Genomic DNA, 26739 nt, shown 5'->3' with positions numbered 1-26739 from the left:
CCACAAAAAACAAGCAGTCTGGACTTTGGGAGCTCACCAAATTGGGACCACCATAGCCTATAATTATCTTGGGGTTTGGCTACATGAGAGGGCAACTCCGGCAACTCATATAAAACACTTAACTGCCAAAACCAACAGTGTATTTCTAATAAACAGACGCCTAAGCCAATGATTGACCAGCCCTACAGCAGACCACATGTTGAGGGTCTTCAAGGCAAAACTAATCCCGGGCCATTAACTACGGTCATTTGGCATTTCCAGGAGCCTTACACAAACTTATAGCAGCAGCTCAGTTCAAAGCCCACAAGATTATGCTGAAAATACCCAGGCACGCAAGGAATACCAGGCTACGGTTGGAACTAGGGCTCTGCAGACCTGAACCGGCCCTCCAGGGGGACTCAATTAAGTATTATATTAGAGTACTTAAAGCACCGTATAATTCTCTTAAACATCACTTGGTGGCAGACTTCAGCAAGGAGGACTCCCCCTGGTACATCAAGCTGGGCAAAGCAATAGGGACCCTAAATATTGAACCCAATAGCCTGTCTCTACCAGACATCCCGCAAAACACCTGGTCAAATGTCATGAAACGGAAAGTACGTTCTATTTCATATGAAAGAAATTTAACCGCACTTTGCCATAATATCCTCACGAAGGCATTGAATGAATCTCACACCATGGGGAAAGCTCAACAATACCTAAAGGAAGTATTAGGGATCCAGGCCCGCAGGAAAATCCTTTTTATGAGGCTAACGGCCCTAAGAACTACGGACTTTAATCCAGCATGGGCATGAGCAGATGGAGCCGTCTCTTGTCGCCTACGCAACTACCAAAGGGAATCCTGGCTCCATCTATTATATTGCTGCCCCAAATTGACCAGCGAACGACAAAGGTTACCCCGTCCCATTTTAAGAGTCCTCGGCATTAGAACGTGCAAGGAGGCATCAGATTGGTGCCTATCGGAAACAAACACCCACTACCTCACAAGAGCGGCAACATTTGTTTTCCAGATCAGACAGGCTTTAAACACAAGTGTATAAATGACTTTCCATCAAGCTGTTGAACCTCAGAGACAGATTAATGGGCTAACAAGGTGCTGCCATAACATCTGTGGGCAAAGAAGAGCTTGCCCACCAGTGCACGTGTTTGATTGGAACACTGGCATCACATGAATAAAGCCCCCGGATGAATGGCAACAGGGACTTTGCAATACAATATTGACTATCGGAAACAGGGTTTTTAAGTTCACCGGAGGGCCGTGGAGCGGGGAGGGGGGTGGCATGGGTGGGGGAGAAATGAGGGGGTGGGTTTTTACTGTAATGATTTTAAATAATCGAACGGTTAACAATAAATCAATCAATCAATCATTCAATACTGTTGCGCTCGGTAGAGTGGGAATAGTAATTTTTAAACACCTGCTATCCAACACTTGTCCTACTGTTACACCCTTTGAAGTGGGAATAGTAATTTTTACCCACCCGTTATCCAACACTTTCTCTACTGTTACACTTGTTGGAGTGGGAATAGTAATTTTTACCCTCCCACTATCCAACACTTTCCCTACTGTTGCACTCACTGTAGAGGGAATAGCAATTTTTACCCTCCCTCTATGCAACACTGTCCCTACTGTTACACTTGTTAGAGTGGGGGTAGTAATTTTATCCCCTACGCTATGCAATGTTTTCGCTACTGCAATAATTAATGTAGTGTGAAATATTATTTAAAAAATAACAATAATTTGAATAATTTTATTTATTATAGATAAAATTATTTTTTATGTGTATATTACAGGTTTATTTAGATATATGTAATTATAATTTAATTTATGTTTTTAACATTTTATAATTAAATTGAAGAATTATTTATTAATATTAATATGTTAATATATATATATAAAAATGAATTATGCATGTTTAATATTGTTTTACATTACATTTGTTATTTATTAATTTGATCATTATTGAAATATTACTAACTATTTTTTATTTAATTATATTTATAATTTTATATTATTTTTAAGACATTAAAAAAATTGGTATTTTATACTACTATATTTTTAACAACAATATTTTGGTTTCGATATTTTGGTACTTACCCTTATGGATATAGGAAGTCGATATTTTGTCCATTGATATTTTGGACTTGATATTCTGCTAGCTCGATATTTTGACTGACGATATAATGTCAGTGATCCCAATGAGGCATTCCACAAGTGGTACAATTGCTGTTCCCATGCAAGCGCCCATGAAAAACCGCATCTACTAAAAAATATGTATGCTTACTCGAGGCAGGCGTAAAGTTTGAGAAACGTTTCCGTTTCTGAAAATGTTTCAAACTTTGCCTGTATGCTACACTCTGCAGTACACATACAAAGTGGGAGATGTAGTAAACTAGGTCAAAGCATAGTGTTTGTACTGGAAGGGTGCCCTTTCAGTACAAAACCTACTTTTGACAAACAACACATGACTCATGCACTATTGTGCAGTATGTGCATCAGGGCAAGGTAGCTAAAAGGGCACCAATGCATATATAGTAGAGATGGTGCAACTTTGATGCAACTTTCTTTGCTGGACTGTATTGGGTCACATTTTTGCAAACTCCCTCAAAGCACTGCATATTAGATGCTTTTGCTCCATTTGTTTGTGCATGCTATGTAATGATAACATTATCTTGAAGTTGAATTCAGGAGCGTCCCATTTGAGGTAAACCTAGGTGTTTGCTTACTGATGAAACGAGAGTCCAAGATCTTTACGAAGTTCACCTGAAGGATCGACCAAGCAATTGATTAGGGGAGGTGGTAAATGAAATCCTGAAGGACAGCACAAGAACTAGTGAGTTATAGGAAAAAAGAGTTTCCAGTTTTGACCAGTTGAGATGAAAAGATATGGGGGTCCTGCATCAAATATGCAGAGCATATCGTCAATCACTTTTAATGTTGTTGATTCATTACTGTGACTTGCCTGGAAACCACACTGAAACATGTCCAGAAGTACATTTTACGTCTCGCCTAGCGTCGCAGCGCGTGCGCTGCTCTCTCTGCGAGATCTATTGTTGTCGGGTTGCTTTTGGAAGTGGGATGGAAGCTCCGCCTCTGCTTTTCATTGGCGCGCTTCACACTTTATGGTAAACGCACGCTTTTGATTTGCAGTGAAGCTTTTTTGTCCCATCCCTGTCTCCTTTACGCCCCACCCACCCGGACTGGATCGTTTCTTTAACGTGCACCCTCCAAGCGGGCAATCGCCCCTTGTTCCCTTCCCTCCCTCCCTGGGCGTGCAGTAAGATGCAGAGAGTGGAGGAGGTGACCGGCGCGAGCGGCACAGAGAGTAAGCATCATTCTTAGGGCCCGCCTCACACAGCACTCGCAGGACGCAGGCTTCAGCAATTGCAGCCGCTTTTTTGTATTTGCAGCGTGCCATGCGCGCTTTCACTTTAACCATGGTGGCCGCCTCCACACGGCACTTGCGTCTTAAAGTGAAAGCGTGCATGGAACGCTGCAGATACAAACAAGTGGCTGCCATTGCCGAAGCCGGTGTCCCGACAGCTTAACAGACGGGGAGCACAAAACAGAACATGGGCTTCGGCAATGGCTGGCACTTGTTCGACAATTTCCTTTTCTATGTCTCCTGCTTCTTGTGACAGGCCGTGCTTGTTTTTTGTGGGGGCTGTGGGGATTTATGTATCAGCAGAGTGTCTGCTACACGGACACCACGCTTGTTTGCTCTTGCCTTTCATGAGTGCAAATGCTGCTTGTGATCTGAGGTAAGATTCTGCTTCGTTTTATTACCAATGGCGGTCGGGTGTGATATTTTCTAAATGTCTGGCTCGCCTGACTTATGCGTGTTGAGGTTATCTGAGGGGACATGCCTCACATCTTCACCCCCATGACTGTATCTCTCTTGTGAGTGAATTTGCGGCACTTGCTGAGTCGTCTCTAATTTCGTGACTGCCTGTCTCTGTGGGCATGTCATTCTGTGACCCTATCAGTGCATGGGGAATTTGCTTCTCGTGCTTGCGCACATACCACCCCGTTATACAGCGGCAGTGAGGGATGGCGTTTGGCCAGGCTAATCTTTTGGAGCCGAAGGCATTTCTCGACATAGCGACCAATGACTCAACAGTTTACGCACACAGCTTGGGGTGATACGTCACTTTCCTGTTCCTTCAGTCCTGCAGCCATTGTCTCCTCTCGGGATTCACATGAGTGTAAAATATTCTCTGGCCCTCGTGAAGATGGCGGATTCCTTTTGAACCTCTCGCTAGAAGCCTACTCACTGTGTACTGTAAAAGGGAATCTTTAGAGTGGACAGTCCGCTGATAAAATGTTCTCCACAAGACCTGCATTGGGCATACTGTTTGGCATTGGAGTGTAAGGCTCCTGGGGCTGGGACGATGGGATAACCCGTGAGCTGCCCAGTATGGCATGGTTTACTTGCTTGCAAAGTTGAAAAGTTAATTATTGTTATACCTCTAGGGGTGTCACTTGTTCCTTAAAGGCCGGCTGGCAGTATCCAAACAGGCAGTTGTTACATGGGGAAAGATGAATTGTGTGATTGCTGTTTTGTCGGACTGTGGCGTGGAAAGGGATATGGAATACCAACTCATAACTGTATGGTTTGTATGTCCCGTGTTCGCTTCATTTGGAGTATCTTGATATTCACTGTTTGCAAAGGGTTGAATGATGCTTTTGACGCATACCTTGTCGGGGATATCCTCAGGGTCATAAAAAGATGCTTGCAGAATTCCTTTTCAACCTACCTTTGTTGGCCTGAGTTTGCCTGGGCAGTGAGTGGAGTTCACGTTCCTGATGACTGGTTATTGACTGTTTGTCTTAGAGAGCGTTTTGTTGGTAACTCATTTGTCATAATGTGTGTTTTTTGTTCTTGGCTCAGGTGCTTACGTTGGTGCTGTGTATATTGGGTGTACTTGATTTATTCTCTATGGTTGTCCAGCACAGTGGTTACATTTTTTGCTTCCAAACAGTGAAACTATTGATTTTAACAAAATCTTTTTTCCGCTTCGTATTGTGTTCATACATCCACTACACTCCAAACTAAAATACATAGGATAAAAGACATTATCAGTTACAACGCAATAGATCTAACTATGACAAATGCGAGACCTATTGCATTGCAAATGCTTGTTCTGGATGTGGTTAATAAATTTGAAGGAGACACATTTCTCAACAGCCCAGATACAAAGGGGAGACATTAGATGAGGCTGTAGTCCTCAACACTTGAGGAATTAAGGTTGGATTTCTTTAAGGGGGTGTTTCATGTGTGCAACTTTAGTAATTTTACTGCAACACCGTATTAGAGACATGAGTTGTTGAGGGTCAACTAATGAGTTAGAAAGGCTCGGCCAAGATCCTTGGCAATAGAAATAGGTATGTCCTCAGGAGAGATCAACTTGGTGCGTGGATAACATCAGCAAACAGAAGAGATAATACAAAGTTGTTTTATTCGAAGAGATGCAATTAGAGACTTTGAGATCTTGTGTCATTTTGTTTACTTTGTCATTGAAGAATGTGGCAAATTTGGTGCATGTAGTGGAACCAGGACCAGATAGAGAGCTGATAACCAAACTTTGATACTTTTAAATAGTTTCTAAATTCTTGTCTTATAAAGGTGTATTTGAGGATTCAGTCATGTACTGGGAAAATACAAAATGTGTCTGTTCTTTTACTTTTGAGTTGAGTAAGTGACAAAATCTGAATGACTCTCCACAATCCTTCAGCTTTTCTACTAGAGGATCTTTTTAAGACTGAAGCAGGATGAGACCCACTTAGAAACCTTTGCGTTTTCAGTGTTTTCCTGGCGAGAGGGATGAGATCTTCATTAGTGTTGTTTGAGGCAAGTATTGATATGAAGGCGGAGGAGATTCAAGCAGTCCGATTATCTGCCCCTGGAAGCTCCCCGCGACCCTACATATACTCTCCTTTGGTTTACGCTCAAGTAGACAGGTAACGGGTGCGAAGAAGATGAGTAGCAGGAAATGATCAGACCAGTCTAGGATTTGGACACGATCTTGCATTAAGATGTCGAGGATTGAGCCTCTACCATGAGTAGGTTTACTGCAATGTTGAAGTAGGTCATTATCTCACAGAAAACATGCGCGTTCATAGATAGATGTGTCATAGAGGAGAAGGAGTTTATTTGGTCAATGAGCTGTTTAGGAAATTGGAGTTGTTCTCAGGAAGGTAATCGATAGCGTTGAGCCTCATTCTGTTTGTGTTGGTAAGGAAGAGATCAACATGAATGATTTCATAGAAGCAAAAAGATAGGAAGTGAAATCAGGGAACAGGATAGATTACTGTTATGGATTATTGCAACCACACCCCATTTTCCCAAATAGACCTGCTTGATGATGTAGTAGTTGAGGAGGACATTAATGTCTGTAATGGGCTGCGAGGTGAGGGTCAGCCAAGTCTCAGTTGTATTGTCTAGGTGTTAGTGCCAGGATGCCCAGTTCCTGCTTAGTAGTACACTCCACAAAACTCACTTCATTCATTTATTTACTCAGCTAAAAAGAAGAAATCAAGGTTGCGATCCAGGCTGGTAGCAGATATTGTGGCACAGTTAGAAGCTGCAGACTTGTAGCTGAGAAGGGCACAGTTTAGACTAGACAAAACTTAAGTAGAGGAGATCATGTGTCAGATGTAAGCCTTAATGAGGTTTAGGGTCTTCTGCTGAGGAGATGGTAGTGCGTAGGGTTCTGAATTAAGAAGTTGAATGAGTATCTGTAGCTGAAGCAGAAGAAGGAAGGGTGGAGAGTGGAAGGTCAGAGGAAGGAGATGTCCGCAGCGGGCAGATATGTCAGCTGTTTAGGAGCATGGGTGCCGTAGAATGATTATTAGAGTCTTCAAAGGTGTAAGATGGGGTACTGTATCAAGGTAAAAATTACATCTCAGGGGAGCAAGCTCCAGGTAATGGTGTTGTCTGTCGATGATATGTTCCAGAGTAGAGGATGCGTTGGGGAGAGGAAAGGGATCAGGGGTGACACTACTTGGCGTGATTTCTAACCCGGCGGAGCACTGGATTTAAGAACATTTTGTATTTTTAAAAAAAATCTGTAGTTGTGTAGAAATCAAGTGCACAGTCTAGGACTATAACTACTGCAGATTCATCTCAGAGTGTAAGACAGTTGGTTTGGTGGTTGCTTGCAGCAATATTGATTATGGGTCTCATCATCCTATTCTTTTTCTCCTCTTCGTTTCTACCCAGGATTGGCTGACACGCTACGGTTACTTGCCCCCACCAGATCCAGCAACTGGCAAGCTGCAGACCTGGGAGGCAGTCGCAGGGGCTATCCGCAGTATGCAAATCTTTGCTGGAATCAATGAGACTGGAATAGCGGGTATGCAAACTGGATGCAATGAAGGTGTAACATTCGATTGAGACCCTGACGGCAAGAGAACAGTCACTGAAGACCTCTGGATAGGCAATAACTCCCTCCATCCAGTTAGACTGTGCAGCTCTGCAGATCTGATACAGCAAGAGTTGAAATTCTCTCTGTATCAGATCTGCAGACAGTATCAGAGCCAAAAAGAATGCTTCGGTTCTATTTCTGGGGTACCGTTCAGGTTGGAACGTTTGCTAATACTGTGGTTGAGGTAGGCTGTATGATGAGACTCTGGCACCGCTGGGAGGTATTGTAACATTCCGGAACAGTGCAAAGTATGCTGGCACTATGGTTCAGGTAGGAATTATTCTGACACCTAGCACAGTTGGTGGGTATACTGACATTATGGCACAAGTTGGGTGAATGCTGACATTCTGGACCAGGTGCACATTATGCTGACACTTTAGCTTAGTTGGGAGACAGTCTTAAACTATCATGGGTGGTCTATGAATTTAAAGTCTTTAGACAAACTACCAGGTAATGCACCAAACAGTAGGAATAGTTGTAAGCTGTGGGCCTCATTTATGAGGCTTTAGCGCAGGGCAACTCCGCAACGAATCTTGCTGTGCTGCCCTACGTCAAAAGAAAAGGGCAGGAATGCGCTGCATTCCTGTCCTTTTCACATTTGCTGCCACACCATGGTGTAAGGGTGCCTGTGTTGCGGGGATGATTGATTTTGTGCAGGAATGGACTCCTTTCAGCAAAAAAGCAATCAATTGAGACGATTTCATAGAAAGAGTAAAGAAAACGAGGATAAATGAAACATTTCTCCTTGTTGCGCCTCCCTAACACCACCCCAGGGGTGGTATTAGAATCTGACGCATTCTTTGGTTTACGGTTCTTCAGGAGTTGATTGGGAACACCCACAGCAACACCCATGGAACGCCCCTTTCACAAAGTGTTCTGTGTGAAAGGTGCATCTATTTACAAAGCCATGAAAAGCCATGTAAAGTAAGCCTTGTAAATATGCTGTGGCACATTGCACCATTTAAGCATACAAAATGTGGCACACCGGCATTGCAAAAGTGCCACTCGGGGCCTCGTGAATGAGGCCCTATGAATGTTTTACAAAATATTACACAACGTTCTGATTTTGTGATTTATACCATGTATCAGTAGATAACAGGATACTGCTTATCTATGGGGCTGAAGACAGGTGTAGAAAGCTAGGAGAGGGTTTGTTGGAACTGGTGGTTCAAGGGGGGATTAGACAGTTCTGCGAGAGGGCCTCAGAGCTTTGGACTGTAAATTACATACAAAGACAGCTGTGTTCCAGTCTACATTGTATTGCTGCGGTATACCTGGAGTGCAGCCAGATATTTTGGAGTAGCTAACAGTAGCACAAACGAGGGGTTTAATTCATCAACTCAGATACACTTGAGTGGAGTGGTGCCCGCAGCAGAATCTTGAGTAAGATCCTCATTGTTTTCCTCTCCATCGCAGATGATGCCACGCTAGCACTGATCCGGATGCCTCGCTGCTCGCTGCCAGACCTGCATGATGCTGTCTCAGAGGAGAAGGCCCGCATAAGGCGCTCAGGTGTCGTGAGAGAAGGAAGAAGTGTTGGGTCTGCGTGGACCAAGAAGAATTTATCATGGAAGTAGGTGGCTCATCCAAGGAGGCTGTCAGCCCCTTTTCTCTGCTTTGTGCATTTCCCCTGATAGCACCTCTCTTCCCCCTCAGTGTGTCCGTCCTTGCACCAATTTTTAAGAGCTTGTTTTGTCTGCTTTTCAACCCTGCCTTCTTCTTGACCTCACTATCGGCACACGTTATTCTTTAATGTTTAATGTTTTTAATATGATCCGTTTCCTTGCCCAGCATTATGCCTCCATGTTTAATAGGGTGCGTTTGGATCGTCCTTTTTACCCTTCTTGACCTCCCCCATAGGGTAAAGACATACCCCCGCCATGCCCAGCTGAGCCGCGAAACAATGCGAGTGCTGATGTACTATGCACTGAAGGTGTGGAGAGAGGTGGTTCCCTTGACCTTCCATGAGGTTGGGGCTCGCAGCCCAGATATCTCCGTGGAGTTCATCAAATCAGATCACCAGGATGGGTACCCCTTTGATGGGGCCGGGGGCATGGTGGCTCACGCCTTTTTCCCGGGGGATCCTCAGAGGGCAGGAAATGTCCACTTTGACAGCGAGGAAAACTGGACTTTCAGATCTCCAGGTAAGTGTTCTTGCTTTCTGTGTCTCTCTCTCTCTCTCTCTCTCTCTCTCTCTCTCTCGCTCGCTCCCACTCCCACTTCCACTCTCGCTGCTTAGCTCTTTGCCACTTTAGAAGCCTCTCTGTCCACACCTTTCAGCGATACTCTTGTTGCTAAAGTAGTATTTTCTCTCTCACACTCTCTGTCACTCTGTCTCTCTCTTTGGCACTCCATCTTTCTCATTGTAATACATTCTGCCACCCTCTTATGTATTTAAATTTTTTTAATTTAAAAATCCCTAATAATTCCATGGTGTTGGAAAATAAAGAAATATGGGGTAAATACATCAGTGCACTGGAAATGCTGTGGAAGAGAGAGAGGAAACAGCAAAGGGTAAAATGTGGGCAACTTACAAAGAGATGACATATGCCAGCATCTCAGACATGCTCACTATCATGCTTACTACTAACTTTGTACCAGTTTTGTATTGTTGAATCAGGTGGCGAGCAGTCATTTTCCCTTGCACATTTCCAGTGTCTCAACCTACCCGCTCTAACAAATTACCATTGGCTGCTCAGCATCTTGTTTTGCATTTAGATTTGAAAAATGTAAGGCAGTAGGATTTCTACTGTCACCTCCAATAGCAGGAAGGCCCGATGTTTAAGTTCCATTTGTAAGTCTTTTAAGTAATTTTTTTTTTAATTTTGAATTCCAAAAGGCAAAACAAATGACCAAATTGCAGGCCTCGGAACTTTATGAGGATACGTTATGCTATATTTATCTATAATGCAGAGAATAGGGGCAGAGCCTGATGTAGAGGAGCATGGCGGCATCTTCCTAAAGCTTCAGGCTTGCTGGCCCTTGTTTCACGGAAACACAGCCCACCAGCATTTAGATAACAGGCGTTTACCCATGTAGTCTGAGTGGTTAGCCGGAGACCACCTGGACGAAGGTTGGGAGGCGGTTATGGGGCCCTGGAAGCGGAAACTGGCAAGGAGCAGTGCCGACCGCCTCGCACCTACCTGGTGGTAGCACCTGTTGCCTCTGCCTGCCGGTGCCCCCGCAATGGAGGGTCAGCTTCCAGCAGTCACCCCTGAGCCGTTTTCCCCATACATGCCAACAGACCCAATTCCGGCGCGAGACTCCTGATTTCGGATGCCAAAAATGATTTTATTTTGGCTATCTCTCATCTGAAATTGCCCCTGCTTCAAAGAAGTACAAATGGGAAATGCATTCTCCGGATTATTTTTTGAAACACTCCCTCTTTCATTTTTGGCATGTTTGCTTCACCTCTGATGAGATCTGGGCCCTGAGGGCCGGACTAGGGGTGGCCTCCCCTTTGCTGTGACAATAACACGCACAGACGTACGGTATGGAGTGAGCGCCCTGAGCCAGACCCTTTCCCACATCCTAGTACCAGGGACACTGAGACCGAAACTCCAGCCCCACAAACAAAGAAATTGGACTATTGTCCAGGAGCCAATGATGGCCATTTTGAATGTGCGCATCATTTAATTATTATTGCTGCTTGCAGCCATATTTTTACAGGTACATTCAGTGGGGGCACACCATAAACATCCTGGTTCCCTAAGTGACCCTGCAGCAGGCGTCACGTCACTGAACTATTGCACATCATGAAATGGCCACAGGACCTCCGTTGGACCTAACATCTCATATTTTCCAGGCCTCCCTTTTGGGACCTTCTTCTTCTTCTCCGCCTCTTACCGTCAGAGCTGGGCACAATAGGGAGAGCCCTGCCCAGATTGCTTGTCTGGCAGACTGAAACAAAGATCCCTTTGGCTTTTTCTATCATACTTTCATCAACCCCCTCAGCAACTTGTTATTGCACATGTCCAAATCAAAGTCCACCCTACAACTTCTCTTCTCGGAGGCTGTCTCTAATACCAAGGTACCGGCACCCACCCCCACAGTTGCAATGACACATTACTTACCACCCATACCTTCATCTTGCATCGATACTTTACTCTGAGAGCTCTCTGACATCAAAACATCCATGGCTCAATCATTGCTTCCTTCCACCACAGACTGGATAATGTGAATACCCAATTGAAAGTCATCAAAGCCCGCATTTTTGGTATTCCGAAATGGTCCCTTGTGATCTGGGCACTGAAAAATATGGTGATTGATCTGGAAGACAGCAATAGACATGATAATATGCACATCACAGGAGTCCCCAAAAAAGGGGAAGGGGCGAACATGCTTATGTTCCTCTGCAACTTCCTACTGCAACTCCTTGAACTGACATTTGTACCGTAGTTGGAGATACAGAGGGCACACAGGGCCAGATCACGCACTTCCTGTTCATCACAGGGACCCTATACAATTTTGGCCAACACCAGCAAGCATGGCAGACCTTCTCGGCGCCAAGGAAAGTGCCTGATGTGTGCTGCCCTCGCTGTATGAATCAGTTTTGGGACTACCACAATCTATCATCTGGGTCCTGCCCTGGAACGGATGTCTAAAGCCATTATGTTTTGCTTCTGTGACGTATTCTCCTCTATAAATGTTGTTTTGCATGCTATTTATAGTAGCTTACTGAGATTGTCGTTCACTGCATTCTATACTCAGCATAGCACTCATGGGTTGAGGTAACTGACGAGTACTAGATTTTCTCTCTGTCGACCAGACTTACATTTGGACAGATCTGTGACCAGGGCCTGAGGTCGATGTCAATCGGATTTGGCCGTACCCCGGACCTATAGATAAGTTTCACACACTCTGCTGACAATGGTCTTATACACATGCCTCTGAGACATTGCACCTTGTTTATTACATATATTACATAACTGCTGCTTCTGTAACAACCTCAGAGGCAGCTCCCAGTTTGCCCTCAACACCCCTATGACTCCAAGAGCACCCCACTGTCTGACTTAAAACACCAAGAGGCTTCCCACACCCAATGGAACATTCCAACCATTATGAATAGCCTCACTTAATGATAATGGACAGGCACACTTAATTCAAAGAAAGAATATATTGTCCTGCCTCAAATATCATGATCCTTAATGGGCGAGAACAGTGGGAATGGGTGAGCACAGTGAAAAATGCTTGTAGGATGCAAGATGCTCCTGCTCGCCCCACCACCCTCTAGACCATAGAAAGAATGGATGGCCACCCTGATCCATAAGCCCTTGGTGTCATGTATGTTAAAGACTTGCAAATACCCCCTAAGTAGGTATGTTTTCGCAAAACTCAAGAATCTGGGCTGAGAGACTGAATGCCAGCTCCATATAAGCACCTGTGGAAGATCAAACTAACCATGTTATCTAAACTTCTCCACTCCTTTGATACAACCAGGCTTGTGTGTGTGTGGGGGGGGGGGGGGGGCAACTGGAACCTGACACTGGACCCATACCTTGATAAGTCTGGTAACCATGTTGTCAACCAACCCTGGGACAGATTCATCCTCTCCGACACTACTAGCGACAATGCTTTGAAGAACCCTGGTGACTGACACACCTGAGGGATATACAGCAGTATAGACTATACCTTCACATCCTGCCTTCATAGCACATGTTCACGCATAGATTTTTTCTGATGGTGGCGGCGCTGGCCCGTAACCTGGTGGAGGCTTCCATGTTCCCAAACCACAGCTCTGAGCATGATCTATTCACCAGTAGACTTAGACCTTAACCTCTTGCAACCCCCTCTGGCCTAATGGTACATGAACACAACATGTTACAAGGACCCTTATAACAAATGCAAAGTCAGTATTTGCGCCAATACTTGGCGGACAAATTGACACTTTTTTTCTGCTACACACATGCTATGGGTGGCTGGGAAGGCCTGCCTCAGCGGAAACCTGATGAGGGACTTCACGGACTTTAGAAAGCGCTGTGAGGCTGAACGACGGAGGTTGACTGTCCTTACGCCTCAGAGACTTACTCAAGGCTAAATATGACCTGAACCCTCAGTGAAGCTCTTTAGACTGAAACAGAGGCAATATGGAATGGGTGAAATGGCAGACCAGCTATTGGTGGTTCATTTGAAACAGACACACTCGCTCCATGATAGCAGCTAATAAAACCACTCATAACATGGTACTAACTGACCCAGATGACATCGGATGACATCCTCCGGGAATCCCCTAGTTTCTGTTAATGCTTATATTCCTCAAGAATGTGGGATGCCACACAAGGGGAATAGGAGTTCACAGGCAGACTCACTTTATTGACACTTACACCAGACCAAGCAACTATACTCTGGGGCAATACAAGTGACGAAGAATTAGCACAGGCCATAGACTGTATTTCAATGGTTAAGCCTCTGGGAGATGATGGTCTCCCATTAACATTTTATCAAATAATCAAAGCTTTGATGATGACATCATTGGGTAAACTGTTCCAGCAAATCTAGAAAAATAACTGGAATTTAATAAGGCAGTGATCTCTCTGACACCAAACCAGACAGTGACCTTCTCAACTGTGCCAATTACCATCCGATATCCCTTGTAAATGCAAACATGAAGATCCTAGCGAAGATCTTGGCCACTAGATTCAAGACTTACATTCCCCTTTAACTTCACCCTCCACAAGTGGGCTTCACGCCGGGTCACTCTTCAGCAAACCACTTGAGAATGCTTTCCCACCTCCTCTGGCAGGTACGATGGGACAAATATGAAAAAATTCTTATTTCACTTGATGCTAAGAAGGTGTTGGACCGTGTGGAATGGCTGTATTTGTTTAGAGTGATCAGGGCAATAGGTCTAGGGAACACATTCATTGACAAAGTCTGCTGAAATTACAACTGTCTCATGGTTTCAATGATGTGTTGGGGCTTCTCCTCACACTTATTCGCTATTAGACAGGGAACAAGACAGCGTGACCGTTCTCCCCTCTATTCATTTTGATAGGACTGGAACCACTGTTGGCCCTTATCCGCAGTACATTGAATATCCATGGGATACCAATGGTGGTGGGCGAGTGTAGGCAGCTGGCTCTGTGTATATCATACCAAAGTAAGGTATAGTGTAAACAGTGTCCACTGGATCCCCAGAGGCTTAAGTAGAGAATACTAAAAGCTCTATTTGTGCTGGTGTAGTCCAGCAGTTAGGCTTATCAGAAGGTTGTGTAAGCATTTATTGTACACAATCAGGCAAGAAATTATAGCACACACTCAAAGACTGAATCCAGACTAATTGTTTGTATAAAAAGTTATTATTTAGTTATTTTATTTATAGAACCAAGAAGCACACAGTTGCAGGTAAGTAACAGTTTCAAAACAGTGATACTTTAGAAATGCAGTATTGACTATTTTGCTAAGCAGAAGAAAATGCTTTACTGTGATGGAAATACTGTTGTAGAATTTTGTGAAAACAGTAGAACCCTGCAAAAGCAAGAAATATACTTGTATATGCATAAGGTTGGTAAATGCAATGCAATCCTATGGAAGGGAAACAGTGTTATGCATAGGAAGGTAAGTACTCGACTTACAGTTCCAGATTTGGGGGGTTTGGACTAACACTGGGCAAGGGTCAGTTCAAGGGGGGTATTGCACCACCAGCGGCACTTGGGCGGATGGGTGCAGAGGTCACTCAGCCCAATGTTAGTCAATGGAGACTGGGGGTACCTCAAACAGGCACGGTTTGCAGGTAAGTACCTGCGGTTTCAGGGCACAGACCCAAGGAGTAAAGATCAGCACTGGGGTGGCCACAAGGTAGCACTAACACTACACCACCAGCGGCACAGGAGTGGCCAGGTGCAGGGGGCTAAGTCAGCGTTGGTTGCCCAATGTGTTTCAAAGGGGAATTTCGATCGCATAAAGAGGTTGCAGGCTCGTTCTAGGAGGCTGATTAAAGGTGACCACCAGCTGGGCAGGTAAGTTGAATTGTTGGGGGAGGTTGAGGCACCGTCAGTTGGGACTATCTAACATGCATTACTGAAGTTTCATGCAACGCAGCAAGGGAATTTGCTGCGCTGCATGAAATGGAGCGAGCAGAAATGATCCACATCTACTAAGATATGGCATACTTCTGCTCCCTTCTTACACTGCCTCACTGTATGCTGCCTTGTGCCAATGTAGACACCCTTGCACCATGGTGCAAGGGTGCCTGCGTTAAAGGAAGGATCGTTTTTGTACACGAAGCATACCTTTCAGCACAAAAACAATCCTAAGACACAATTTTCTCTTTCTATTTGTGATGTGGAATGCATCACACATAGAAAGAGGAGCTAAAGAGGAGAAATACATACATTTCTCCTCATTACACCAGTATCGGGTAGGAACACCAGTATGGCACAATCCCAGGTTTACTAACTTTAGTAAATCTGGGATTGCGTCTAATTCCATGGGAGAGGCACATTAATGCCCATGCTCCGCCTATGGAACACCTACCACGAAATGTAGAGCAACACAGGACAAGCTGCTGCATTGCATTTCTTTACAAAGTCACGCAAGGTGGTGCAACTTGCCCCCTGCGTTGCTTAGTAAATATTACTTAAGGACTTGCGTTGACTGTGTGATGAAAGTACACCGTAGGTCCTCAGTAAATCTTGGCCCAGGTTTGCAGAGAATGTGTGTAGCGAAACCATAACTGATTTCATGCAGGAGGTTATTATGATAGGAAGATACACCAGTGTACTTGTGACTGACAACGGGACACATCTATCTCTATTGAAAGGAGGTAATTCTTGTAATCTGCAGGAATCAAACACGTGTAGATGTCACTTTATCACGTGAGGATTGATGGTTTGGTCAAAAGTGTTAATCGAGTGGTGAAAGACTAGTTGTAATTGGTTATAAAGAATAGGATCCGTTGGAAATTGGTTGTAAGGAACATGTTATAGGCAATGAGAACTACACAACGTTTAAGCACTGGCATGTCTCCATTCTTATTACTTAGGGGAGAATTGTAGGATGACTAGGGAAGGGATGGAAGCAGGTTTGCAGTGAGAAGTTGAGTGGAGTTGTTTATGCTATAAATGCTGTGCAGGAAAGGATGCTGTGCCATGTGCTTGTTTAAATTGAAATGCAGAGATTGGGTAGGGCTCAAAGAGCCTATTTGGGTGAAGAAGGGTTTATCTTAGTTCTTTTCTACCAGGAAGTGAGAGAAAGTGGGGTAGTGTTGCCTGATGGGAAGATTTGGAAAAAAGTATGGTATTTTTGCTTGCTTAGCAAAATGGCGGGCACGTGTTGGAAGGAATGGCACAAAGCATGTAAATCTCACCTTTGCAGATATTGTTTAGCAGAAATCCAAAGCTAAGCAGGTTCCTGAGTGGCACAAGGATCATGCTGTGTCATGAGCTCGCCACTCTTCCAATGTTTGTAACTCTCTTTGAATTGCCATTCCTTTTGGCTATCATGTTGTTCATAGTTTGATTGTACTTGTGCATTTCTTTTAGATTATATTCCTATTGTTTCGATTGTTCTCAATGGTATCATCGTTTCTGTCTAGTATTTTGGTCGCCCTTCTTTGTGGTAGTATTGGTGTGCTTCGAGGGGGGAAGATATGTCCCATGATGTTCCCTGCTCCAAGTTCTATCGCTGTTGAAGATTTTGTAAGACTCCATTTCAGCCAATTGCTGCTGCCAGGGCTGTTCTGCTGGCAATAACCAGGATAAACTCTTATTCCTCTTGCTTCAGTCTGCCCTTCTAATGCTGTACGTGTTTTGCAGCTAATAATGACCTTTTCCCCTAGTGTTGGCTGCCTTTAACAACAAATCCCAGATTCACACGACATTTTCTGTCTCCCATCGGTCTCTGTTTTACTTTTCTCTTGCAGATGACCTGGGGACAGACCTGTTTGCGGTGGCGGTCCATGAGTTCGGGCACTCCCTGGGCCTGGCGCACTCCTCTCTGAAGCGCTCCATCATGCGCCCGTACTACCAGGGTCCAGTGGGTGACCCTCTGCAGTTCCAACTGAGCACCGATGACAGGACTGAGATCCAGAAGCTCTACGGTGAGTAGAACCTGGCATGCGAGACCTGCAAGCGTTCCTTGAGGTCGAAGTTATGCAGTCAACTCAGGGACGCAAGGATCTAAATACGGGAATTGAGGTGGCAAGAGGTGAGAGAGCTGTTTGAGGGATTGTAGTAGGGATTTTGGATCTCAAATATTGATGGGTCAGAATATAGTTCCAACAGTATTGAGGGACAACATATTGAAAAGTGCACAACAGAGAGAGGTAAGAATTTACTATCCTTAACTCCAAATATATATATATAAAGCATGATGATATGTATATCTCCAAAGTAAGTATATGTGGAGTTAGATATAGGAAATGTTTAGAAACTCACCTTTCAATATTTTGTCCCTCAATATGATCTTCTGTCCTTCGAGATTCGGGACTCGATAATCCCAGCCTGCATCTGTGTGGGGAAAGGAAGCACTGAGGAAAGACAAGGAAGCACAATCAAATGCAGTGATGAGAGAGGAAGAGAAGTAGGGGATTGAGTATGGACAGAAGAAGCTGGCTGTGAGTGTAGATGTCTGTCTGTGGGATCAGTCAGGGTCCGCAGCTGCGAATGGACGTGGTTTGTCGCCCTGCGTCATATTTTCCGTGTGACATTGGAACCGCAGAGCATCTTGACGGCTGTTCCGGGAAACCGGGCTCCCTCCAGTCTGAGGTCGTCGCGCCTCTGGAGTGTAAAGTAGTTCTGGAAGTCAAGTAGGACTTTTTTTTTAAATTGACCTCTTTCATTTCTTTATTAGCACTGCCTGTCTTGCCTAAACTATTTCCGTTCGTGTGCTGTCATCATAAAGCAGTAAAATGCTGGCAGGAAGGAGAGGCACACTTCAATTAAAAATGCATACCAGCATCAATAGGACATCTCACGTGAATGTGGCACCATATTTCATTTTGACAGCATAAGACTGTGGCGGCATGTCAGAAAATGACACCATCCTTGTGGAAGAGAAATGGTGAGCAGAGGAGAATGTCCAATTTCCCATAATGCAGCCGGGCAGTGCCTCACCTTCCCTCTCCTGTGGCTGTCACTCACAGACTGGTGACAGTGTGCCTGAAGAGACAAGGTTCAATCAAAATTCTCAGGATTTATAGCGCAACAGCTCCTTCAGAGGAAGCGCCCTGGCGATTCGTAGTCTCTTCTTGAACGGCGCTTCCGATTTTGCCATTCTTAAATCTACTGGGAATCCATGCCACACCTTAGCTGCTAGAAGCCTGAAGGAGCGGCCGCGCCTCCTGGACTTAAAGACTCTAGGAGCGTGAAGTAGTCCCTGATGAGACCAGCGAAAGTTGATAGTCAAAAACCCTACACTAAGATAAAAGGGCCGCTTTTTCTGAACCACTAGAAAGGTAATCAGAAGGGCCTTGAATTTAAATCATTCCTTTACCTGTAGCCAATGCAGTTGTTTCAAACCGGCACAAACAGATTGTTTGTGCCTGTCCGTGGACAGTTGAAAGTCAGCCGTGCAGCCGCATTTTGAACCAGCTGAAATGTATTTATGGAATATACTCGGGCCCCAAGAAAAAGTGAGTTTATATCATTTAATCTAGAAGTTACAAGCTCTACCATAATCTTCTGATTCTGCGCTGGTAAAACCTTTAGAATCTTTTTTTTTTAGATTTCATTGTGCATAAACAGGTCGCTGTGGTTGCCCGAATGTGTGGCCTCAAATGAGAGAGCTTGATTGAACTTTACTCCTACGTTTCTTACCACTGTAGATGGGACCACCCTTGGAATAGGGTGAATAGCCAATAGTTGCCCAACAAAGTAGCGCAGTTTTCTAGAGCTCAGCTTTAGGCAGCTCATTTTCATCCAATTTGCCACATCAGAGAGACATCCCCGGAACCTCTCTACCAAAGGATCATCAATCTGTCGTAAAGAAAGCTTTAACTGAGTGTCGTGTGCATAGGACACTGTATTGAAACCCCAGTGTTCTAATACCTTGGTCAAAGGTGCCACGTAAACATTACATAAGGTGGTACTGAGTGTCGAGCCTTGAGGAACCCTAGAGATGGACAGTCTGCCCCATATCCACCCAAAAAAGATAGAAGCCATTCTTTGGCTCTGCTGACCTCACCTGCTAGCTCCAAACATTCCAACAAAATACCGTGGGAATTGGATTCAAAAGTCGCCGATAAATCGAGGAGAATCACAACAGCTTTCTTCTCCAGGTCGAGATTCGATTTAATAAATTCTGAGACCTCCAGACATGCTAGCTCACTGCTGAACCCGGGGCAAAAACTCGATTGTGTGGTATGCAATATGTTGCTGTACTCGATAAACTGGGGAAGCTGTTTGTTCGGCAGTGTATGCAGCAGTGTCCCTAAAGCTGGGAGCAGAGGAATTGGGCTACAATTGCTCAAGATGGAAGGGTCAGCATTTGGCTTCTTCAAGCGAGGTTGGGCCTGTGCTTTTTCCCAGTCACGAGGAACAGATCCTGATTCCAGTGATTGATGAAAGAGCTTATTAATTACTGCATTCACCATTGAAACCACCAATTTAAGAACACAGGAGGGACCCATGCCCAAGGCTGACCCAGAACCCGCATTAGAAATAGATGACTTGGAATCACTCAAAGAAATAGGCTCAAAGACCATTAGGGTCATAGTCAGAAATGCTAACCATCTTCTATAAAAATGGGAGTAAATGTCCTCCACCTTCTTGTGGAAATCCTGAGCGAGATGGTCACACAAAGATTGCGAGGCCGCAATTCTCTGTTGATTGCCTGCTGTGGATAGGAAGGATCGAACAATCTTAAAAATCTTTCTCAACTGGGCTTCCGTATAAAACATCGAAAACAGCACCAAGAACTGATCAGATCCTACCAGTGGTTGCAGCTTGCCCACTGTTAGGAAGGGGCGATTGGAGAAAAACAGTTCAAGTGAATGGCCCAATTTATGCGTGGGACCGCTTACTTTTTGTTGAAGATTTAGATCTGTCATTGCCTTCAACAGAGCACTTGTGGCAGGCAAGACCATCGATATGAACATTTAAATCTTCCGATAACATAAACTTAGAAAACTGCGACAGGAACTGTGAGACAGCGTTAGCGAATGCCGCATCAAAATCTGCCCCATACATTGGCCGACAATAAATTAGTGTTACTGAAAAAGAAAAATTAAGTAACAATTTTGATCGAGAATATTAGTCCCTCCGACTCACCCAACACCTCCAAAATCTTCACTGTGCAGCTAGAGCATGATTGGCAAATCCAGGCCACCCCTCCTCCCTTTCTATCCTCCCTGTATAAGTGGAGAATAGCACAGCCGCCCGGTATGGCGACCGGAAGATGCACCTAAACATGTCTCTGTAAGGAAAAGCACACACACTCCATTTATCGTCAATTAAAAGGCCCCAAATGTCAAGCGTGTGCAAAGGGAGATAGGGAGGGATCTAGTATTAATGAGACCAGCCTTAATCTGGGTTGCACCTCTCCAGGGATCTTGCCGTCCCAAACCTTTAAGTCCCTTCTCTTTCTCAAATCTTAAGGGGTCTTCAGCTGAAATTCTTATCAACTCCTCGTGATCTGTTCATTATTAAGCATTATTGCACTCACCTGCGGTCAATCTGGCTGATAATTTCCCTCCCATATAATGAGGGTAAGATAAAAGCCATACCTGCCCTGCAGGTAGGGGCAGTGACGCTTTTGGCACCTGGTGGCCCCTACCCAAGCAGTGGATTCAGCTTGCTGTGGGCGAGGGGGTAAACTTCTCCTGCACCTCTCCAGAGCTTGTACTGTCCGCTCCTTCCCATCCACCACTTAAGAGTAATATAAGTGCAGCAGAAAATAGAAAAAACCCAATAAAAGCAGTTCTATCCATTAAGCGAAGGAAGGTAAGGGGCTGGCACAGCGCGTCATAGAGCACAGCTTGCGACAGAAGAGACAGCGCTGCGCAGGCTCTGTTTATCCCCTCGCCCAGAGGGAAGTGAAGTCACCCCAGGGGACAGGGGAAGGGCAGTGAAGCAGAGCACACAAGGGGGCAAGGAGCTGGCAGCCAGGGAATGCTCTCTTGGTTACTATGGCTGCAAAATGAGCATTCTGATTGGCTGGCCAGCAACCAACATTCGACAAAGGGGTTTAATGTTCAATACAAACTAGTCCATTCGTTTCTCCCTGCAAGCACCTCCTCCTCAAACTAACTGGACCAAACAGCTTTTATGAGTTTTAGGTTTGCATAATGTCTTGTTGAGTCTCCTTCTGCGATTGTATTTTAAATTCAGTTTTATAAACTTAAAGTTTCGGCACCTTATCCAAGAAACAGTTCTTTTACTGAAACTATTTCCTCGATACTAAGAGGAATGCAGTGTCAGCCAGAAAAAATAGATCTTCTTTCTTTAAAGAAATGCAGTCTCTCCAAGACATGGGGGCATATCAACAACAACCGGCGATAATTATCTCTAAGCGTACTTAGCGCTAGGATAATTATCGCCGGCTAGCGTGAATTTTTATCGCTGAGATAGCGTGCTATTAGCAACGCTTATCTCAATAGCGATAAAAATCCTCACGCTAACAGACTAACGTGAGATTATTGCTGGAAACCCGGCAATAATCTCACGTTACCTTGTTGATAGGGACAGGCAAACTTAGCCATGATATCCTCCTTCCATAGGATATCATGGCTAAGTCAGAAAAATACCAGACGTAAAAAAGCAGCGTTAACCGCGGTTAGCGCTGCTTTTTTTGTCTCTAACAGGGTTAGCGACATTCTTGATAATAGGAGAAATGTCGCTTAGCGACATTTCTCCTATTATTTTACTCTGGAACGCCCCCTTTGCATCTCATTAGAGATGCAAGGGGAAGCGTAGAGTAAAAGGGTGCTAACATGCAAATTTGCATGTTAGCACCCTGTTGTTGATAGGGCGCTAGTTTTATCTCTCCTTTTTTGGCTTTTAAAGCCAAAAAAGCAGAGATAAAGCCCTTGTTGATATGCCCCATAGTTGGTTGTTTTCTTAACCACCGAGGCCTCATGCTCGGCTCATTCATCCTACAACACAGAAAATCCCCTCACAATTAGTTTGAGTATTTCCAGTCCATGATCGGTCTTGTGCATTACTTTTCCTCGCAGACATCCTCCAGACCAAGGCTTGTTTCCTGAGAGCATGTCTGTACAGCAGAAGCTGAACTGCATTGACTTCAGAAGAAACCATAAATCTACCCTTTTAAAAAAGTTCTCAAAAAGCTGTTCTTATCGCCAAATGCAGCTCTTTACCTGAGGATTAACTCATTTTGGGGCAGATTATGAAAGGCTTTGTGAATACTCTATTGCTCAGAGCTTAATAGAGACAGAGGGGCGAATCACAGAGGCATGGGCGGGCACCTGAATTAGTGCGATGCTTGCCATCCTCTTACATGCCTTCGTGAATTGGCCCCTTGACATCTAAAATGGGAACATTCAGGATGATCCGTGCAGCCAGAGAGGTGCATGGATTGCACTTTTACTAATAGGGCGTTGATCCTTTTGGGCCTATTTACACATGTATGAGTATCTGAAATAAAATCAGCCCTTTGCCTTAAATAAGCCCTTAGCGAGCTGAGTGGGTGAAACACGTGCAGACGGCGTTAATGTTAGTGGGTTCTAATGCAAGCAAGGAAAATGGTCCCGTCTGCAGTTTGTGTTGTTAATTGGGGTGCAGAGGGCCCCTCAGGCCCTGTCTTGGGCCTGGGCTCCAGTGCTCCTGCTGGGCTAGTCTTAGCTCCTCCCTGTCTTTCGATCTGCAACAGTGACTCACCCAAAGATCTACAGACGATGGAACAGAAACAAACTATCTCCTGAAGACTTGAGTCTCTAGCGCCTCAGGAGAGACCGGTGGGAAATGCATTGAATGGACAGCAAACCCCGAAACGAATACGAATGTAGTTTGCACCAATTAAATACAACAAACAAATAAACATATGCTCCAGTGGTAAACTTGAGGGGATCCTTTCCTGTAAAAAAGCAAAGGGAAGGTCCCCGGGATGCAGTCAGGAGCCTTCAGGCCAGGGGCCCGCCGCCCATGCATAGAGCGAGCCGCCCAGTTCCCTGCCCAGCTGGGGCTGCAAGGGCTAATGTTACGCCACTGATAAGCTCCTTACTATAAAGAAACAAAGGATGGACACGGTATGTACCTTGGGAAGGGATGCAGATTTGGGTGGGCACTGCTAAGAAGTTAGCAGCAGTGGCAGCCGGCACCGATCAGAGGTGGCGGGGCAGGGGTAAGGGGGGCAGGTATTAAAAACAACAACTAAATAACAACAACTCACTGTGTAGCCGCTGCGTCTCTCTTATACATCAGGACTTTGCTGGTGCCCAACAGGAACCAGGAAGCACCCAGGCTTACCTGCCTTAGTTGTAAAGTACTTCCTAACGCAGTTCAATGCAAACCACTGGCGTAAAGATGGAAGGCTACATCCAAACAGCAAGAGAAGAATACTGCACTGGGCCGAGTTAAGGCGTGATTGAAGTCTACAGCCAATAGCTGAAGGAGGCTGATAGGCGACAGCCAGTGGCTGAAATGAGCGGCCCAAAGCCCATTCTATATATATTGTTCACAAAATACCCGTCAATAGCTGCAGCGTCAAAACTCACACCTAAAAGTCAGTGAATGGCAAAGAAGCAGGTGGAATCCTCACATAGAGCCTTATCTGCATTTTGGAACAGAGTACAAAAAGATTTGACATATATATGCAGTACAATTAAGGCAGGAAAGACGAAGAAGTTCACTTCTAGGTGCTACATTTTGAGTTACGCATCAGAGACATTATTATAAAAAAGCATTTGCAGTGCAATAAGCCTTACATTTGCAAGAGTTTAAGCTATTGGCTTTGGTAATGACAATGCCTTTTATTTATCTGTTTTGCCAATTAACGCTTAAATTAAAGGTATTGTCATTTAGAATGCCAATAGCTGAAACTCTTGTAAATGCATGAAAGAAAATAGTGCTTACAGACTAAAGAAGCATTGGCATAGCCAATAGGTCTCGCTTTTGGGATCTAATTAGTATTTAGTTATGCAGCACAATATCCTTGGTGCAACAACATCAACTGTTGCATGGTTAAACACTTATAAGGTCCAAAAGGCGAGACCTATTGGCTATGCCAATGTTTTTTTTTATATATATATATAGAGAGAGAGGTGTATAGAGAGAGAGAGAGAGAGAGAGAGATGTGTGTAGAGAGAGAGAGGGGTGTGTAGAGAGAGAGAGAGAGAGAGAGAGAGAGGTGTAGAGAGAGATAAAAAGGTGTGTAGAGAGTAGTGGGTAGAGAGAGGTGTGTAGAGAGAGGGGTAGAGAGAGGGGGTAGACAGAGTGGTGTAGAGAGAGGGGTGTAGAGAGAGGTAGAGACAGGCAGTGCTATCATGCTCCGGCTGCCACTTAGAGGTAGAGAGAGAGAGGTGTGTAGAGAGAGAGAGAGAGAGAGAGAGAGAGAGAGGTGTGTAGAGAGAGAGAGAAAGAGGTGCGTAGAGAGAGGTGGGTAGAGAGAGGTGTGTAGAGAGAGGGGTAGAGAGAGGGGGTAGAGAGAGTGGTGTAGAGAGAGGGGTGTAGAGAGGTAGAGAGAGGTAGAGAGAGAGGTAGAGAGGTAGAGAGAGAGGTAGAGAGAGATAGAGAGAGAGAGAGGAAGAGAGAGAGTGGTAGAGAGAGGTAGAGAGAGAGGTAGAGAGCCAATAGGTCTTGCCTTTGGGACCTTATAAGTATTTAGTTATGCAGCACAATATCCTTACTGCAACAACATTAACTGTTGCATGGCTAAACACTTATAAGGTCCCAAAGGTGAGACCTCTTGGCTATGCCAATGCTTGTTTATAATGTGGTGGCACCTTGTAAGCGAGATCCAATAAGAGTGGTTGTTCAATGCAACGCCTCCGACACGAACTCCGGTCAATTCTGTGATGTCTGTCGGAAGATGAGCCACGGCAACAACCAATCGAGCCACCTGCAGCACCCAGTGCTCGACATGGACGTCATTTAGGGGCCACTAGTGGTCGCTACTGCCCCCTACCATTCCCCTTGTGACCCCTTGCACTGTCTTTGCGACCCATAGCGTCAGCAGTGGAAAAATCAGTGGCAGGAACAGAAGCAGCTCGTCCTTATGGATGTGAGTGGGGGCTTCACTCACCTCGTTTTTTTGGTCAATTTCTTATTATATTAGTAGTGAATAACATTACGTTATTTGCAAATAGCGGGAATATGACTTTCCCTGGCAGCTGAGGTAAGTAAAAAAAAATGCTTTTAAATGTATGTATGTTGTGTGCGTGCTTGCCGTTTGAGTGTGTTTATGTAAGACAGAGTGTGTGTATGTGTGTGCATGTGTAGGCAGAGTGTGTGTGTACGTGTGAATGTGAGTGTATGTACAAGCACATGTATGTGTGAGTGAAAGTGAAGGTCAAGGGGCATGTGAAGTACCTTCCGCTACCTCTGGCATTTTGGTGAATTGACGTCCAACGTGGTGGATGCCTGCTGATGACAGGGAGAGCATCATGGTACACCAAATTTTGGGGGTCACTTCCCTTTGGATTGACGGCAGCTTGGAATCTTTACACACCCCTGGCTGATTCCTTCACTCTGATAGCTCCAACAGATTGCAAAACAATTTACCACTGTAGTAAGAGAATCCTCTTTGAGCACTGGAGTGTGCCCAAAATTCTAACACAGGCTTCCCTTTTCAGATTGTCAATGGATTTAGTTTGCTGTTCTATCTTAACCATGCCAACAACTGCACAGGGAAAACAGGGTTTTATCTGACAAGACAAACTTCTCTCAGAGATGTTTAGGGTTCAGCCATGTTTGCTTTGTGACCCATTTGGAGCTTGTTAGTGCGATAGGTTGCAAGCTGCGATGATGTCATAGCTGGTGAGCTGGTACAATCAAAACCAGGCTACTCAATGGCAAAATACAGAGCTTCCTGCCAGTGTATCTTTAAAATGTTCGATGGAAACGTGTTATTGCCCACTTCTGGACAATCTTTGAATTCAAGATTTTTCCCAGTGCCTCCACAACCTGGCCACGTGTTTGAGCCCAAGTAGACAGCAAAAGCATGCCGGCAGAAACATGAACTCTATCAATGCCCCACAAATGGAGCAAGCTGGCAGCATCTTTAGCCCTGAAACCCTCCTTTTCAACAAGGGTGGCAGAACATGAACATGCCACGCAGATCTTGGGATCAAACCCCTCAAATAACAAGTGTCATCCTAAAACCCACCGCATTGGCAGCATGCGCATCAATATAAGGCTTCTATCTAATGCGGACCAAGCAGATAGACCACCCTCCACAGTGCCCCTGCATCTGCCAACA

At 44.8% G+C, this 26739-nt stretch overlaps 1 protein-coding gene across 6 annotated transcripts in view; it reads left to right on the top strand.

Moving 5' to 3' along the window:
- The window catches only part of LOC146853938 (matrix metalloproteinase-17-like), a 242013-nt gene that overhangs the window by 30988 nt on the left and 184286 nt on the right, over positions 1-26739 (top strand). For all 6 annotated transcript variants that reach the window (XM_085651851.1, XM_085651849.1, XM_085651846.1 and 3 more), the window contains exons 3-6: positions 7221-7353; positions 8842-8998; positions 9286-9569; positions 17288-17464. In XM_085651851.1, the coding sequence (XP_085507977.1) occupies positions 7221-7353; positions 8842-8998; positions 9286-9569; positions 17288-17464 (751 nt within the window). The remainder of the gene's footprint in view (positions 1-7220; positions 7354-8841; positions 8999-9285; positions 9570-17287; positions 17465-26739) is intronic.

This window comes from Triturus cristatus, chromosome 4_1 (genome assembly GCF_964204655.1).
Source record: "Triturus cristatus chromosome 4_1, aTriCri1.1, whole genome shotgun sequence".
Classification (NCBI taxonomy): domain Eukaryota; kingdom Metazoa; phylum Chordata; class Amphibia; order Caudata; family Salamandridae; genus Triturus; species Triturus cristatus.
The sequence above is the reverse complement of the archived record's forward strand: the minus strand, read 5'-3'. Positions and strand labels throughout refer to the sequence as shown.